The sequence below is a fragment of the Emys orbicularis genome, chromosome 2 (assembly GCF_028017835.1).
Source record: "Emys orbicularis isolate rEmyOrb1 chromosome 2, rEmyOrb1.hap1, whole genome shotgun sequence".
Taxonomy (NCBI): domain Eukaryota; kingdom Metazoa; phylum Chordata; order Testudines; family Emydidae; genus Emys; species Emys orbicularis.
The window spans coordinates 136,191,944-136,210,455 of record NC_088684.1 but is presented as its reverse complement, the minus strand read 5'-3'; the positions used below and the strand labels follow the sequence as shown (position 1 = coordinate 136,210,455).

General features: G+C 49.6%; 1 protein-coding gene across 1 annotated transcript in view; it reads left to right on the top strand.

The window, feature by feature from the left end:
- The first annotated feature begins 1,098 nt into the window (after positions 1-1,098).
- LOC135874228 (tumor necrosis factor receptor superfamily member 10A-like) overlaps positions 1,099-18,512 on the top strand; it is a 22,547-nt gene continuing 5,133 nt past the window's right edge. Inside the window, exons 1-9 of the mRNA XM_065398993.1 lie at positions 1,099-1,312; positions 10,388-10,526; positions 12,786-12,917; positions 14,249-14,363; positions 14,581-14,669; positions 14,912-15,019; positions 15,673-15,704; positions 16,805-17,014; positions 17,906-17,978. Coding sequence (XP_065255065.1) covers positions 1,256-1,312; positions 10,388-10,526; positions 12,786-12,917; positions 14,249-14,363; positions 14,581-14,669; positions 14,912-15,019; positions 15,673-15,704; positions 16,805-17,014; positions 17,906-17,978 — 955 coding nt within the window. The 5' untranslated portion in view covers positions 1,099-1,255. The remainder of the gene's footprint in view (positions 1,313-10,387; positions 10,527-12,785; positions 12,918-14,248; positions 14,364-14,580; positions 14,670-14,911; positions 15,020-15,672; positions 15,705-16,804; positions 17,015-17,905; positions 17,979-18,512) is intronic.

Below are 18,512 nucleotides of genomic sequence, written 5' to 3'. Positions count from 1 at the left end.
GATCCAAGCCCAAAAGACAAGAAAGACAATCTGATATAGGCAAACAACAAAAAAGCAATTTGTAAAGAAGCATACCATTTCTTCTCAGTTTACCCTTCATATAATACACCCACACCCCAACCTCCCCAGCAGCTACCAGTCAGAGTCCTAAACAACAGGATTAAAGGTAAAGAAGAACAAAATGTTCTTCCCCCTTTAATGCAACACTGAAGATGGGAAACTGGTCATTAGAAAGCAGGAAATTGGTTTCCTCCACAGCACTTGCTCAGCCTGGCTGCATGTGTTTCAATAACATTAGCAATGACATCCTGGGGCTTAATTTGCACTCTTGCAGAGTTAGCAATAAGGTAAGTAACTTTAGGCTTGCTCCTTCACTCCCTCAGATTGGTGTAAATCAGGCATCATATGGATTCAGTCATTAAATATGTGTGAGATCGGAATCGGATCCTTTAACTTTTGGAATTTCCTCCTGACTTCACTTGGAACTGAGAACTCTGCCTTTACATCATGCAAACTATTGCTTTTAAATTATTTGTCTTGTTTTGTTCTTGCTATTGTGTTTTTTTTAAGGCAGTGAACAGAGAACTAGATCAAACTTTTAACTAAAGCCCCCATCCTGCAGTCACTTAAGCACACGTAGGTTTACTGAAGGGAGCAGTTTTATTGAACTTGGGTAACACTTGATGATAACCTGTTCTGTTCATTCCCTCTGAAGCACCCGGCATTGGCCACTGTCGGAAGACAGGATACTGGGCAAAATGGACCTAAGGTCCGACCCAGTAGGTCCATTCTTATGTTCTTGTTTGCAGGACTGGAGCCCTAGGCACATGCAAAACGTTACCCTCTCCAAATCAGGGGCATTACTCACATGAGTAAAGTAACACACATGCATGAGTGTTTGCAGGATCAGGGCTCCCTCCTTGGAGTGCAGTTAAGTGACGCACCATGCCCAGGTGCGTGCAGCTAACGCGGTTTGGAGAGAGGTAGGCGCACAGATCTAAATCTCCAGGTCCGAGGGGCTGGATCCACCCACGCGCGCGCCTCCCTCCGCCTCTGGGCTCCTCCTCTAAATTGCTTGGTGCAGCTTTCGCTTATTCGATTACTGACTGGCGAGCCGTGCGGACAGTTCGCCAAGGAGCTCTCCAGGACCAAGGCACCCCTGTGCTGAGGATACAGGCGCACAGAGCCGCAAGCTAGGAGAGCCCTGCCCGGGATAGCGGGGGGCTAAGGGGGTGTCCCCCTCCTCGCCGGCGGGATGAACCTGGGGCTGGCCAGCATGAGTACCAGCCTGCTGCTTCTCTGCCTGCTCGCGGTGAGCCACCGATCGGCCCGGGTGCCCCAAGGGAAGGGGGGACTCCGGGGCAGAGCCCCCTTGGCGGGAGGACCCGGAGCGCCCCTTCACCTGGGGTGTAGGCTGGGCCCGGGTCGGAGCTCCCTGGGTCTCCCCTCCGCTGCGGAACGTGTCCGGACTTGTGCGCTCCCTTCCTCGCTATGGCTGAGGAGGGGGCAGAGCTGGGGGTGGGAATTGCCTGGATAAGCAAGGCAGGCGGGCGGCTCACCTGGGCAGGTGGGGGGTGGGGCGTTCACCTGGGCACTTTTCAAGCCGTTTTTATATATGTGTAACTGGGGGGCGAAGGGAGTTGATCACAAGAAGCCGGTATGGACAGGTCTGTGCGCTAAAGGCTGCTGTAGTGAAGACTGTCCTACCCTTAGGGGAGAAGCCCCGCTCCCGGGATAGCCCTGGCTACACCGGGGGTTAGGCCTTGCCTTGCTCAGGGGGGTGGATTTACGAGCGACGTAGTTACACCCATATAGGTCTGTCGTGTAGACCTGGCCTAATACTTGGAGAGCGTTGGTGGCTGGGTTTTGCTTTGCGCTCTGGCTGGGATACCCAACTCGCTGCCCAGCCCCAAGAGACTACAGGCTCCCCTGCACTGAAGAGGTCGGGGGGGACTTTCCCTTCTCCTGGATTCTGAGGGTAGGTTCCCTGTGCAGAGGTTTCCTGCTTGGATCCTGCTGCTGCCAGCGGCGCTCCAAGAACTTGCAGAGCTCTGTGTCTCTTCTAACGATGGACTTACCAGTTCGGTTAGAGAGCATTTGGGTTTAGTAACTTTTTGGACCCAATCCTGCTGCTCTTACAGAGGAACCAAGGGACTTTCTCCTTTTATTTCCTAAACTAATAAGGTTTGAATTTTGGGGACCATGGTTCTTAGGATGTGAACTTCCTAGTATATTTTGGTAGGGTGTATGCTCTATAGCAGAGGTGGGCAAACTTTTTGGCCCGAGGGTCACATCGGGGTTCTGAAACGGTATGGAGGGCTGGGTAGGGAAGGCTGTGCCTCCCCAAACAGCCTGGCCCCTGCCCCCTCCTCAGAACCCCTGACCCAGCCAACCCCCCTGCTCCTTATCCCCAGACCACCCCCCCTGGGACCTGACGCCTATCCACACCCCTGGGACTCCCATGCCCCTTTACCATGGGACTTCTGGGACTCCCACACCTATCCAACCCTCTCTGACTGCCGCGCCCCCCCCCCCGAACCTCCACCCCATCCAACCTCTCCCTGTCCCCTGACTACCCCCCAGAACCTCCTGCCCCTTATCCACCCCCCCGTCTCCTGCCCCCTTACCATGCCGCTCAGAGCATTGGCAGCCATGCCACCTGGCCAGAGCCAGCCATGCTGCTGCGCTGCCCGGCAGGAGCTCGCAGCCCCACCACCGAGAGTGCTGGTGGCCTGGTGAGCTGAGGCTGTGAGGGAGAGGCCAGGGGCTAGCCTCTCCGGCCGGGAGCTCAAAGGCCGGACAGGATGGTCCCGCAGGCTGTAGTTTGCCCACCTCTGCGCTATAGCTTGGAGACTCCTGGAAAAAATGAGAGTTTTGTCATTGGCTTTAGTGGGTGCAGGATTTCACTCATGATCTGCAGTTCTGTTTGGCTGTGGGAAGTGCAGTTACTTTTTACAGGATTCTGGCCTGTCCATGCTGTGGTTGAAACTGGACTAGCCACCACTGTGTTCAGAGCAGCAGTCTCATACCTTGTCTCTTTCCATGTTCCTTCCCCAGTTGATTTCCCTTTGTTCTGCTATTGACGGCATTTATTATAATCTGTAGTTGCTTCTCCCACTCCCTCATTTGTGCCTCCATCCCCTGCCCTGTATGTCAAACACTTGTATGAACCCATCTCTCGGGTTATATCCTTCCTCAGGCAACCTGGTGGAGATGCTATCAGATGTAACTTTTAGAAACAAAAACAAACCCCAAGCAACATCACTTCCTAACTGTTTCTTTCAGCATGTGCATCACGTACTGATCATGTCATGTTAGCGTCACCCTTTTCCTTCCTCTTGTTACCCCATAATTGCTGAGTCATGTCTGAACTTGACCTGGACTTAGCTAACTTTACTCATGTGACTAGATCCCTTGAGCTCCATCTGGGAACTACGTTCGCTAGGGCTACTCCCAGGATTAAAGTTAGAGTGGTTCAAGTGTCTGCAAATCAGGGTCTTCACCTGTAAGGACTTTGGGCAGAGTGCGTGGCTTCATTTGTTTCTGTGAAGCACCTAAAATGCTTTTGGGTACTTAAAAAAATTTAAGACTGTAATCTCTCTGGCGCAAGGGTCATGAAGTGTTACATCAACTTAGAAGTGTCTTACAAAATGCAGTAGAGTTAGTACTTTTTCCTTTGTGTGGACATCAAAGCTTTTTTCAGAATGTTGTAAGCCTGGTGTAGATTCTCGGCTGGCTGCTTTAAGAACATAAGTGATCTCTCTCCTGCCATCCATCTCCACCCTCTGACAAACAGAGGCTAGGGGCACCATTCCTTACCCATCCTGGCTAATAGCTATTAATGGACTTAACCTCCATGAATTTATCTAATTCTCTTTTAAACCCTGTTATAGTCCTAGCCTTCACAACCTCCTCAGGCAAGGAGTTCCACAGGTTGACTGTGCACTGTGGGAAGAAGAACTTCCTTTTATTTATTTTAAACCTGCTGCCCATTAATTTCATTTGGTGGCCCCTAGTTCTTATATTATGGGAACAAGTAAATAACTTTTCCTTATTCACTTTTTCCACCCCACTCATGGTTTTATATACCTCTATCATATCCCCCCTTAGTCTCCTCTTTTCCAAGCTGAAAAGTCCTAGCCTCTTTAATCTCCCCTCATATGGGACCCGTTCCAAACCCCTAATAATTTTAGTTGCCCTTCTCTGAACCTTTTCTAATGCCAGTATATCTTTCTTGAGATGCTCCAAAACTTGGTTTTATTGGCAGGAGAGGAAAACGGGGTGTGTGCCACACTAGAACCGTGCTGGCCACAAACAATAATTTAAGGGGGGAAAACAGATCTATTCTATCTTGTATTGCACATGGGGTACTACAGGTACTGTGGTTCTGGGTTATGTTTAAAATATGTCTAGTTTCCTTCTATGCTGCAAAAACATACTGATGTCCGATGCGGCAGTCCAAACTATGTTGAAACCATCTTGTTTCATGTTTTGTTTCCATCCTTGTTTGAGCAGGGTCATAGGAGGGCTTGCTAAATAACCATACGTTGTACTAATGTCACCTTCATTCTCCTGAACTGTATTAGGAGTTATCGGAGGTCGCTGTTGGTGAAATTCACTCCTGTGTAAACAGCCAGCCAGCACTATTTAAGTGGTGCCCAGGCCTTGCTGTGGCTCTGTGCATGGGGGGTGAATTTCACGCTATAAGGGATTCATACTGCACTAAATTGCAGTCTGTATGATGGACTATAACTGCCCAGGCCTGTCTTCTGGTGGGGGAATTATGCACTCTATTCTCCAGGCTTGCCTCTTAAAAATATCTCTAATCTGGGAGGGGTAGCCCCTGCAGACAGCTACGTATTAATATTACTAGGGTGAGTAATTTTAAGAACATCCATCTCCTCATTGGTGACTGATTTACGTTTCCTGTTTTCATCTCAAAAAGCCTCCCCCTTCCCCATGCCTCTTGTGTTTTAGCTTCATGAGCTCGTAGAGGGCTCTTGCTGGCAAACCTGTGCCTAGGATGGCCCAGATATGGGCCTGAGTATACTGCTTGGGTGAAGTCCATGTTAGTGGAAATGCTGTACAGTCGAAGGCTAAGCCAGTTCGTCTGAAGGCTGAGGAAGGATTCCCATTGACTTGAGTGGAACGAGGATTAGGCTCCTGGACAGGGATGTTACAGGTTTTTTCAGTAGATGAGGGATATAGCCATGTGACCTTCACCCCACTGATGTGTCTTAACCTTGAGCTGGAGGGACCAACCCAGTCAGTCCTGGTGTCTCTGCTGGGTGGGAAGGGGTTAGGGAAGAAGAAGGTCTTATGGTTAAAACACAGGGTTGGGACTAGGGAGACTAGGGTTATGAACGATGGCTATGTCTATACCACACAGTAAACCTGGGCTCTGAGCCTCTTCCGTCCACACACACACACCAATCAGACTTGGGTCAGCAAACACTCAGGACCCATATCCTAGGACCCATCTGGGGGGCTGGGGCTGATCCCAAGTCCCACTGTGATTTGGGTCCAAGCCCTATCATTTTGCAGTGTGGACACAACTCAAGCCGCGGACCCAAGTCAGAGGGTCGGCATGGTGCAGTATGGGTTCATTAGTACGGCTGTCAGACCTGGGTCTAGCAATGGTAAGCTCTGGTTTACAATACAGTGCGGATGCTCAGGCATAGACTTAGAAACACTGAGTCCATGAGCTCGGGTCCAACAGACTTGGGTTTACAATGCAATATAGACACACCTTATGTGATCTTGGGCGAGTCTCTTAATCTTTTGTGGCTATGTCCCAACCACAGGGGGCTGAAGCTTAACGTAAAATGTGCCCTCTGAGGATCGCCCAGGGCTTTACAGTTTAGATTTTATCCTTTTGAAGGGAATAGCCCGGGAGCTGTCTTGGGGTGGCTGATGTAAGGTGCTGCTGTTGGGTGTCTGCTGATAACATTATCTCATGTTAAGAACATTCTGGTGAACTTCGATTTGCTCCCTTGCTTGGTGAGTTTCAAGTCTTGTAGCTTAGGCAGGTCTCAATACAGATGCAGCTGTTTTTGTTAGAGTTGGGGTTGATAGTGACACTAACCTGGTTGTCCAGCAGGGTTGTAATTGCAGGTTAGACAGGGTTTATTACGGAGAGGTGAAAGCAAACTTCATTACCTGTGAGTAATGCGCGTGGATATGTGGATTGTTGTTGAAGTTGTAAAGGCCTTGTGTTCAACTTGATGGCACTTCTGTGTTTGTCTATTTGTATCTATCAAAATCACTCTGGAATGCTGCATCTGATCAATTCCAAAATTACTAGGAATGTTTTCAGTATCAAGGGCCAGAATCCTATTTTTGCAGGGGGAAGTCAGAAAACTGAAAGGAGGAAAATGGGGGATACACGTTGAGCCCTTGCCAAATGACTAGTGCAGCTATACTTTTAAGCACCTCTGCAATTGTCTAGATCGGTGGTTCTCAAACTGTGGCTCAGGACCCCATTTTAATGGGGTCATGAAGGCTGGCTTAGACTTGCTCGGGGCCTGGGGCTGAAGCCCAAGGACTTCAGTCCTGGGCAGCAGGGCTCAGGTTACAGGCCCCCAGTCTGGGGCTGAAGCCTTGGGCTTTGGTCCCCCTGCCCAGGCCAGTGGGGTTCGGGTGGGCTCAGGCTTTGGTCCCCACTGCTGGGGTCATGTAATTTTTGTTGTCAGAAGGGGGTTGTGGTGCAATGAAGTTTGAGAACCCCAGGTCTAGATCAAACAAATGGCCCTATTAACACCTTCCTGCATAATACCCCTGCTCCTTCTTCCAATAGTCATTCAGGGTGTCAACAGGTTACAATCTCCCAGACAAATAAGGGGAGGTATGGGGATGTGTACACAGCCCCTGGCAGAGGGGGAGAACAGGGACCCTTGTATGGGGCTATATAGAACCCCTGGCGGGGGGAACTATGGTGTGGGGGTGCACAGAGCTCTTGGCATAGGGAAAAGTGATGTGGGTGTGTGGAGGGGAATGGTTGTGTGGGGAATGGCATATACACAGAGCATATGAATGGGGGGCACACTGCAACCCCCAGAGAAGAGAGTTGCAGCGTCCCTGCATTAGAGGGGGTGGGTGACACCCAGGGAGCTTGTGGGAGGAACGGAAGAGTGCAGGGAGCCCCTGGTGGGTGCAGTAACTCTGCCGACACAAGTTGGTGCGCGCTCCCCTAGTTACAGCTATATACCAGCATGTAAGGGGGTTTGTAACCTCCCTAGCTGAATAGAGACACTTCCCCTCACCCACTCCTTACTAGCAGGCAGCCATGTGGGAGACTCTCACTCTGTCCCTCTACAGATGCTGGGAGTTTCCATAGAGTGAACAAATTGTTTTTTTAGGGGTTGGGGCTCTTTTCATGCGTGTCCTCACTGCGTGAGCATCAAGATCCCATGGCTCAGGAACTTCCATCCCAATATCCCACCCCCACAGTTTCAGTGCCATGAGGTATCCTTGCCTCCTGCCCTAAACTGTGTTGAGTTGTTTTGCATCGTTCAGTAGCAGCCACTTCTCCTTGCAGAGGTGTGTGATGTCAATCCTGGATCGGGGAGGTGTTCTTGAAGTGCTTTGGGATCTGTTGGGATGATGAGCACAGCTAAAATGCCAGTGGTATTGCCACAAGTGGCTGTGATGTGATGCCTTGAGTTGATGGATTTGTACTGGAGTAACTGAGGATAAGGAACATCTTCTATTGCAGGGCTCTGGAGTTTCCTCTACCTCAAGCTTTGACACAATTATGCTGTTAACCAGGGGGTGGTTGTGGCTCTGGGATGATGGGGAGGGGAAACCAGGGGTGAATTTCACTCGTGTCCATCCAGCAAAAGGTCTGTGTGTGCTTGAAGAAAACAAGAGAGCGTCTCCCCTGGCCGCTGCTGTGCACTGGGAAGTGCAGCCCTGATGCCGCAAAGAACAAACAGAAGGATTTGCGCTCTCTCTGGGATGGGGGCTGGCCTGAAGAATGTTGTTTACGGATCTGAGTCATTCTAGGTTCAGGGAGCACTATTGCGTGAAACCAGCTGCAGCCAGTTTCCTAGCTCACACCCTCCCCAGTAGTTGGGTGGAGAAAGTGTGTGTGTTGACAGGGTTGGGAGAAGTTTACACAGCTCGGATCTGTGCAGTTATTTTAATGTCAAGTGCATTTTAATTGTTTCAAACCTTGTTTCCTGCAGAGATTTTTATTTGTTGTTGTTGTTGTTGTTTTAAGCTGCTTCTGGCTCACTCGGGGAAACTTTCCTTTCTGCTAAAAAAAGATCTGTGTCGTTTCCGACTGGCCTAGAAAGATTGGGATGAGTGAGGAAGGACTAGCACAGGTGGTACCAGAGACTGGGTGGGAGGAAAAATGTCTTTAGAACAAAAAAAAAAAGAGGAAGGGAGTGGAAGCTTAGTTTAGTGGAGGCATGATGAAGGCCTATGGAATGCAGAAAGGCATTTTCTCCATTGTTCCCTTCATAAATTTAGTGTATGGTGTGGGGGAGGTGGTGGTATCTGAGCTGTGCCTCCAGCAGGAGAATCTAAGGAGATCTTTGTACATTCCCCCAGCTCATCCTGTTTGGGAATGACCACATCCTCCTTCACCCCTTACTTGCTTCTGCAGTTGCACCAGGCTGATTCGTAGCGGGTAGAGACACTACAGCCCATTGTCTGTTTTTCCATATTTTGCCCCTCCCCTTTCTCCCTCCCTACCCAGTAAGGAGCGTGTATGGGGTGGTGCGGGAGTTAGAGGAAGATTGCGATCTGATACTTTTGTCCAGGTGTGAATAAAAGTGGGAACTAGTGAGGAGGAGCAGATGGGGGGGGGGGGGGGGGAAGGGGCGGGCAAGGGACAGAGACTAGGGGTCTGTTATGGAAACAGGTAAAAGGGCCACCCAGAGGAGACCCCTACAAAAGGTTTTTCTCGTGGCGTGTGCTGAGAAGATGAGTCCCCGTAACTTCTGGGAGCCTCTTGGATTCTGTCTTCCCACAGCAAGGGAGCTTTCCCCAGATTTGTTGGGCCATCTGTCTTGGCCAGGAAGCTTAGGGCTGGAAGTTGAGGAAAGCCGGATTCTATGCCTGACCTGTGACCTTCAGCAATAGAGGAACTTCTTAGTGCCTCGGTTCCCCTCCCCCTCCCCATATGTACTTGTGGGGGTAGATAACGGTACCTGCCTCTGTAAAGATGCTCGGGTGAAAGGTGCAGCAATGTTGTTGTCCTGCAGAGGGGCTGGCTGCACTGTCACGTGGGGCTGGTATTTTGGCCCAAGATAAATCCAGGGTGTGTCCACACAATAACTCTAATCTGACCTCTAGAGGGTGAGGTCTGATGCAACCTCCTCCTATGAATGAGTAATGACTAGAGCAGATAAAAACAGGCCATGGACTTCCTGATCTTCTAGACCAGCTAAAGGGGAATAACGCAAGGTTACCTCATATTCAAGGCTGTTCATTGAGAGCTCTGGCCTCGCAAACCATGAGTCTGAAGCTTGAATCACTCGGAGCTAGGGTGACCAGACAGCAAATGTGAAAAATCAGGACAGGTAATAGGAGCCTATATAAGAAAAAGACCCCAAAATCAGGACTGCCCCTATAAAATTGGCAAAAAGAACAGGAGTACTTGTGGCACCTTAGAGACTAACAAATTTATTTGAGCATAAACTTTTGTGGGCTACAGCCCACTTCATCAGATGCATAGAATGGAACATATAGTAAGGACACACACACACACCATGAACTGGTGGGAGTTGCCCTACCAACTCTAAGAGGCTAATGGACATCTGGTCACCCTACTCTGAGCACGCTGTCGGTGTTTTTCTTGTGGTATAGCTGGTAAACTTTTAGCATTGGGGGGAGGGGGAAGGGGGGAGGCGATGCTGCTTTTGCGTGTGCTCCTCTTCCTCCTCCAGCACCTCAATCCCACCACAATTGACCATTCATTCACAAGCACCAAACACAGGTGGGGGAGGATCATTACAGGGAAATCTTGACAATCCTGCACCCTTCTGTAGGCCCTTACATCCGGGGATCTCAGTAAACCTTTATTAACCTCTCCAGGGGGTTGAGGGCCTTTGTTGTTCCCTGAGGAGATAGGAGCATAGAGAGGGGAATGAAGTGCCCAAGGCCACCCAGTGGCAGAGCTGGGATTAGAACCCAGGAGTCCTTACTCCCAGTCCTTTGTCCACATCTTTTTTTTTTTTTTTTTTTCCTTTGAGTATCTCCCAGTCTGGATCACCACACAGCTCTTTCTCCCCTCCTCACTCCTCTCTCTTCTCTCCCTCCCCCCCCCCCCCCCCCATCCCCATGCTTCCCAGCCTTCCGGTCTTCAGCGAGATGCTGTCGCTTCAGCGGATCAGCCACCCAAACTCAACTGACCCTCTGTCTTTACATCTATTTTTAGCATGAAGCCAAGTCAGCAAGTGTCTCGCTGGCCCAGGATCCAGAGGGGCCCCCGTTGATCCCCGTAGCTTTGAGTCGTGGCACGGAGGACTCTGAGTTCTACCAACATGAAGCTCATCTTTGCAGAAAGTGCCCTGCAGGTATGATGCGCCCAGAGCTGCCTCGTCTGTTCCCCTCTCTTCTGCCCACCTGCCTGCACTGTCCCTGCTCTGGGGATAACTAGGAAACGCAGCTGTCCTGCAGCTGCCTGCTGTGTCCTGAGCCTTTGCTATCCAGCCCTGCTCTGTCCCCATCCTGGGGGTACAAGGGGTGACTTTGCTCTCCAGCTCTTCCCCTCTCCTCCTTCACCATCCTGTAGGGGGCATCACACTCTCCACCCACTGTCCCGTCCTAGGTGTACATGGGGGTGTGAGTTTCCATTGCAATAATGCTGCCTGCTCCAGCTGTGCCTGGTGCATGTGCCACTGGGTCTCTGTGTCCATGTCCCTCTCTCTCTCTCTCTCTCTCTCTCTCTCTCTCTCTCTCTCTCTCTCTCTTCCCCCCCCCCCCCCCCCCCCAAGGATACTAGAGCAGTGGGGTTACCAGTAGCCTGTGAGTGGGTAGCAATCTCCATCTTAGTCCTTCACTGGTGCTCACTCATCTGTAATAGCAACATAAGAATTGCTAGACTGGACCACACCAGCGTCCCTCTAGTACAGAATCCTATATCTGACAATGGTTGGCTCCAGATGCTGTACAAGATGTAAGATCCCCATGTCAGTTCTAGGGTGGCTGCCCCTTTGCCCCCACTCCGTGGTCTGCTCCAGGAATGCCTCTCGGGTCCCAGATCTCTAACCATCACCTCTCTGTGAGCAGGAATCCACGCCCCTCTCCCTCCTGACTAGGGGTTTGGGCTTGCAGGCCCCTTGCTCTTATCCTGGTAGGTCTGATGAATGTCCAGCCCCTGCGCCTTGGTTTCTCTCCAAGGGCTATGAGCAGTGGTGGTTGTTATGACCGAGCAGCTCTTCTAAAGCAGAGTATGTTTAGTTAATAATAAAAAGGCTCCCAGAGACCATATAAAACAACAAAGGATCTAAATGCTTTCCCGGTAACACCCTCTCCTCCCATCCCCATCAGTCTTATGGAGACCCTGGCAGTTCCGCCCCTTCCACAGTAAAAAAGGTCCTGTCTATTTGAGGCAAAATGAAGGTCCCTCTGTCAGGCCAAACTGGCTCCTTATATCCCAAACTCCTGCTTTGTCTGCCAGCCTCCTGTGACCAGGTCACTGCCCTCTTCCCCAGGGGGTGTGGGTGGGTGGGTGGTCATGTGTAGGCTTGGAAGGATTAGATTTATTTTAGAAACAGATAAATGTTGTTTTTCCCCATATACTCCCAAACAAAAAATACTTTTTTCTATCAATGGTAAGAAATACGCTGTTTGGGAACAGAGTTTGGATTTCAGGATATTTACATTGTATGTTTTGACATGCAATGTTGACCATTTATTTAACGTTTTGAATCTCAACATCTGTCACAAGGATTATTGCCTGACCATCCATAACTTCCCACAGCTGTGAAAATGTAAATAAGCACTGATATTTGTCAAAATTATAATTAGGCTGGCAGAATAGGTTTGAGTGGGGGTGGGAAGAGGGTCCTATAGAAGACCCAGCCCCTAATATTGGGACAATCCTGATTAAAATCAGGACATCTGGTCACCCTAGTGGCCTCGTAGGGCTGGCTAGCTGCATAACCTGCTCTGAGATTTTTGCATGAATTCCCCACCTCTTTCCCTGTTGTTCCAGAATCTGTAGCCCCCCCCCCAACCCAGCAAGCCAGATGCACGCATCTAGAACATCTATTGACATCGAGGGCTAGTCCAAGGGCCCACATAGTCTGACTCACCTTAACATAATCTTTGAAGTGTTTCCTGCTTTTGGGAGCTGGCTCAGGCATACAGACAAGTCAGAACGTTAAATACAATGGTCTCAAGACACTCCTGTGGTCGTCCTATCTCATTACACCCCTGCAGGAGGTAGACGTGTGATAATCTGCCTCCAACATAGTCTCCTCCTGGTCTTCAGGAGTTAGAGACTGGCTTAAACCCTGAAGCAGGAGATTTAATATCCCTTCCAACATCGTTCTAATTCTAGGTTATCCTAATTATTTATTAGGATAGCCATGTAAATCCCTTTTTTGAACCTTGCTAAGTTCTTGGCCTTAACTTCCTGTGTCAGAGTTCCACAGTCTAATTACACATTATGTGGGAAGTGTTTCCTTTTATCAGTTCTGAGTTTGCCACATTTTGATTTCAGTGAATGCAGGTCTAGCCCTTTATTCATGGAAACGCCCCCTGTGTACTCTTTGTCCTGTATCTATCTGTCTCTCTCTCTTCACATATCTCCTCCTCCTTTCCTGCAGGTTTCCATGTTGAAAAGCACTGTGTTACCTCGAACACTAGCGGGAAGTGCTCTCGGTGTGAAGAAGGAGCTGAATTCACAGAGTACCCCAATGCACTTTCCAAATGCCTGACTTGTCGTGTCTGTAGAAAAGGTACTGAGGAGAAATAGATGCTGAGGTCCTCCGCTCCTCCAGGGGGGCAGTTTTTCCACTGTGTTCAGTTCACAATGCTAGTTTGAGTCAAACGATGGAGGGATTGTAAACTCCGTGGACCAGGGACAGGTGGTTGGTTCTGTTCGTACAGTGCCTAGCACAATAACCTACTGGTCAATGACTAGGGCTGTTTGCTGCCACTACATTACAAATAAGTGGCTTACTCTGTGGTAAATGAGCTTGGCTGAGAGCATCTTGCATTAGAGAGGCTAAAAGTTACTGAGCGATGGGCAGATGCATGAGCCCCATGCACAGCGCCTCCTGCTAGTCTATTATTAGGATTGGTGTTTGGCTTTTGACAGCAGAGCAGGCATAAGCAGGTGCAGCACCATTGACTCCATTGTACCTGCATATGCCAGGGCTGAATATATCCAATTATCTATATAAAATATAACAAACTGTAAGCAATTGTTAAGGCTTGTGAAGACCTTGAGCTCTGCAGCACAGACCTTTGCTACTTGAGTTAGTGTAGTACTAACTGTCATCTGGCAGCAGTTGTAGGCTGTTATCTTCCATGTGGACCAGCTGCTGTGGGTGGAGATGCAATGTATGCTTTACAAGTAGGCTGGAAGGATTAAACTTTTATTGGTAAATGTCCATTTCACATATGTACACCCTGACACAAACTTCCATTGATAATGTCTGCAATTTACAGATGGGCAAAGTAAGCAAAATGCTGCTGAAGAATTTACTAGAGTTTGGTTTAAGGATATTTACTTTTTTATATTTTGACATGGGATGTTGACAGTTTTTTTTAGCAGTTACAGAATCTCGCTGTCATTTAATTGTCTGACCTTCCTCCCCAATGATTTCCCACAGCTGTAATAATTCAAATAGAAGATGCTTAAAAATCAACATTGATATCTGTGAAAATTATATTTGGGGAGGAGAAAGGGAAACATGAATTTTGCCTACCTTATTTACAAGCGTGAGAACTGCTGTCCGCTCTTGAGTGTATGGATGCAATCAACCAGCGCCTCCTACAGGAGTGGCTGAGGGAGGAGACTTAGGCAAAGAATTCTGGGTAAATTGCTATGCTAAGGAAAAGTGACTCAGGATCTTGTCTGTGTAGAGCAGGCAGGATTTCTAGCCCCAGCAAGAAGGAACTGAGCCCCTCAGTCCAAACAGAGGTAACAGCCTTACCTCATCAGACCCATTAATGCAAGAAAAGCCTTTCTTGCTCATTACACTGATGTTGGATGCTCTGCCTTGGCAACATGGGCATGGGTGAGGCGGTGCTCTAACTGAGTTGTCTTTCCTATCCTCTCCAGATGAGGTGCAGCTGAGTCGTTGCAACAGCAGTAAGAACACACAGTGTACTTGCAAGAATGGTACCTTCTGCTCTCCAGACCATCCCTGTGAAATATGCCAGAGGTGCAGACTCAGGTCAGAGCTGCTGCTGTGCTGGGTTGGGGAGGAAGCAGGGGAAATATCTGACCCAGGCTGGGGGAGGTGAGTGGGTCATCCGTGCTGAAGCAGAAGCATCTGATGACTGTGCTCTCTGTAGGCTTGCCGTTAACTCCGTTGTGGGGAATTCTGGGGCTTCCCCTGCCCCTGGCTGGCTGGCCTCCCTTGTTCTGATCTATTTTCGTCTGTTTCCCAGGTGTCCTAATGGAGATGTGCAGGTCAGTTCCTGCACACCACAAAGTGACATCCAATGTGCGCATCCCACAGGCCCTCCTCCTGTGGCAGGTAAGGGCAGAGGGTTATCGGGGAGTGGGCTTTGAGGGGGAGATGCCCGCAGAAGCAGCGGAAGTTCATGTTTAACTCAGTGCTGTACTTGAAGGAGAAAGGTGGGTGTTCAGACTCCCTGGGCCTGATTCTTTTCACTCACTGCTGTGAATAAGAAGCGACTCCACTGGAATTGCTGGCTGAGAGGAGAATCTGGCTGTTTTTCATGAGTGCTTTCTCAGGCCCCGTTTCTTCTCCTTCAGGCGGCATTGCAGGCTTGACAGCAGTTTGGATTGCAGCGCTAGTCATCATATTGATCTTGCTTGCAGTCTTGTTGTGGTGCTGGTACAGTCGCAACTCGTCTTCTGGAGGTAAGAGATGCTCACAGGGCGGGGGGGTCATATGACACGGGGGGCAGTTGTACATTGAATCCAGGCAGTAAAAAGTGACTCGCTGCAAAGGGTTTTTTTTTTTTTTTTTTAAGAACACATCAGCATTTTGGGGGGGCCTGTATCTTGGGAACCCACAAACTCTATCCCTTCCCCTCTGCTGGCATGTCAGTCTTCAGGACTATCTGATGGTGCGTGTGGATCTTAGAGCACTTTGGGGGAAGAATTATCAGCTTTGAACAGAAAGGGTTTTTCAACCTTAACTGTGCCCTAGCCTGGTCCTTTGTTCTCAACCTGCAGGACACTTGTGGTCTAATCCGCACACAGCTGCGGCCCGCATGACCGCCTCAGGGGTGGGTGGGTGGGTGTGTGATGTAACACACCAAGAGCTGCATATGCAGCCCACAATGGTAAATAGGTTGAGAGCCACTGCCCCTAGTGTAATTGGGAAGGTGGTTGGGTTGTAGCAGCCAAACAGAACTCAAATGGCTTGACTTTGGGGTGGGAATGACTCAGTTTAGGCTTGGCTGCAAGCCTCTTCTCCCTCCTTCTGCACAAGGAGCCTGTGCAAGGAAAAGACGGGAGGCTCAAGGGGAAGGGTGAAAGCTGCTAATCAGCTCCTCTTTCTTTTCCAGGTGATTCGAGAAAGATGTCCCCCAGCTTCAAGGTGAGAGTCACTTTGGTCAGCTGTGCAGTCTGGGGAGAGTGGGTTTAATCAGAGTCTGATTTTACTCTTTCTTTCTTTGTCACTCACACACTTTCTCACTCACTACCTACCTACCTGGGCTTTCAAAGATCTGCCTGTAACCAGAAAGTGTGAGCCTGTTAGGTTCCCATGGGATCTGCAAAGGTCCAACTAAGGAAGCTGCTACCACAGGGCTTCCAAGAGCATGGGGTGGGCAGTGGCTCCTTTTCCTTCACTGTCGGAAAGTGAGGGGTGTTGGGCCAGAAGCTCTTGTAGCTACGGGGGTGGGGACTGTGGCTATGCAGGGACTCACGCAGTTGTGTGACTCAAGGCAATCTCTGGCCAGGGAGTTGTCTTTTTTTCCCCCTTCAGCTTGGCCTCTGAGGTAGCTGACAGCTGCACAGAAGCTGATATCTTGTTTGCATGATGGTGGTGAAACAACATCATCCCGTCCCCTTCTTCCCTGGAACCCACCATCCCAGGCACAAACACAGCAGGCTGTTCACTTGGCATGCCCATCATTGTGAGGGGGTGTCTGTCCCATAGCACTCTTGTTCTTGTGTCTTGAGTGGAGATGTGGCAATGAGACGATTAGGGGTTAGGTTAGCTGGGGAGGGTTCCAGGGGGGGAGTGTGAGGCTTGAGGTATGGATCTGAAAGTATTGAACTCCTGCAAGTTGGTCTTCTGAGAATTTGGCTGCACCCAGATTAGAAAGCAGGCCTCTTCCAGCTGTAAATCCATCACAGATGGACAGTCTGGTTTAGTCTCTGAGGGGAGTTTAGATTCTACCCACCCTAGCAGAAATGCAGAGGGGTTGGAGACCCCACTTCCAGATTAGAGATTCTCAGGTTGGCCAGTATTTCATAGTTTAGGCTCTGGGACCACATTCCAACCCTCCACCAAACTTGGGTGCTCAGAGCCAGATTTGGGGGATTGGGTCCATCTCTAACTTTTATGGTAGCTTCTGAAATCTGCTTCTTCTGAAGTAACACTTCAATAGGCCTCTCTACAGTCCTGATCCTTTGGAATTTGATACCTCCAGATGTGGTACTGCTGGTTTTAAAGAGTTGTTTGTCTTTTAGTTTTCCTTAACAAAGGCTCATATCCTGTCACCACTGAGGAACTGCACTCGAGGGAGGCTGGCAACTCAGGACAACAGGCGGAATGAGCAGTTAGATCAGGAATCCCAGCATGGGTTGCTGGCTGTGTCAGACCCTAAAGAAGCAGTAAGGAAGAATAGCCAATGTGAGACTACGGCTCTATCTGCAGCAGACAGTGCCCCCAAGCAGGAGGTAACTTTCTGATGTGCCCTTACTGCATGTACCTGATCTAAGATGTAATCAGGTCAATCTCAGTCCCTTTTTAACATCTGACCTGGTGCAAATTTCTCTTCTAACCAAGCAGCTTCTTGAGAGCTGAACTCGTAATCTTCAGTCTTTTCCACTATGGGGACTAGGTGCCTGTGGCCAGAGTGCCCTAGCATGAGTCTACGGATCAAGTGATTTCAGTCTCCAAGGCCTGTCCCTGCCCTGCGGGACTGGCTGATCTAGTTCTCCTGGCCAGGGAAGGAGTGATGAGGGTTAGCAATGCAGGATCTCCCAGCCAGGCCTGGTCTCTTATGGCATGTGGAAGAAGTGAAGAACTGCAGGGTCTGCTGCCTGCAGCACTTAACAATATCCCGGGCTGAGCAGAAGGCTTGTAACCATGGGGTGCTGAATGCTCTGCACAGATACCATGGGTCATGAGCAGGGTCATGGCTCTTTTCCTCCTCTTGTGGAGTGGCAGAGCTGTTCCCCATGCCCCAGGTTAGGGGTCCCAGCATATCACTGTTAAGAAGGTTCAGATGATCCTTGTACAGTAGTTTTAACTGAAGAGTCTTGCAGGAAGGGCAGACTACTCGGCATAAAATCTCCTGCATGACTCGGCATTAGCCAGGGGAGAAGAGGAAAGTCCCCTTTTTGCTGCTGCTTACTGGTAGCTGGTGACCTCAGTGTGCATTAGATTACAGGCTGCTGGGGGCTTCAGTCTGAGAATCCAGCCCAGTAACCCTGGGATGGAGGAGATCCTGGCAATCCAGAGCAGCTGTGCCCAGAGGCTCAGACCTGCCCCATAGGGATCTTTCCATGTGTCAGCCTGTTGCCTATGGTAACGGAGGTGTGTTGTCATCTTCCCATGTGTTGCAGAGAAACCCAGCATCTCAAATGGCAAGCAGGAGGAAGAAACTGGTTCCAGGGAGAGGAAAGGACCCAATAGAGAGTAAGTGTTTGTTTGGGGTGGTCTGTTATAGTGCTTTGGGCCTCCATGGGATGTGTTGTAGCCTTGATGGGTGCCTTCTGAGTGCTACCATGCCCCCCCCTCCCCTCCCCCTTGCCCCCTAGCTTAAAAACAGGGCTGGTCAAAATGCTTCAAAAAACTTTTTGCTAATTTTTTTTCTCACTTAATATTTTTAGCTGAAATGGATCTAAACAAACTTTCATTTTGGGTTTTGGTTTGATTTCTCCCCCTTCTTTGCATAGAAACGGGGAGGGGAGGAAAGAGAATAGAAATGGGAACTTGCGAATTTTTTGGTCAGAAGTCTCCTCCCAAGTTTAAGTCTTCTATGAACTTTCCCTTCATGGGATAAGCCATTTCTCAGGGGGAGACTGACACAACCTCTGCTAGCTCTGGATAAAAGTCCCCTCGGCCTGGCAGACACAGAATCCCTTGAGAGAAAGGGAACCTTAGTGGGGCTCATCCTTCCCCTGTGTGTTCCTGACTGTCCTATAGCTTGGGGATAACTAACTGGGGTCC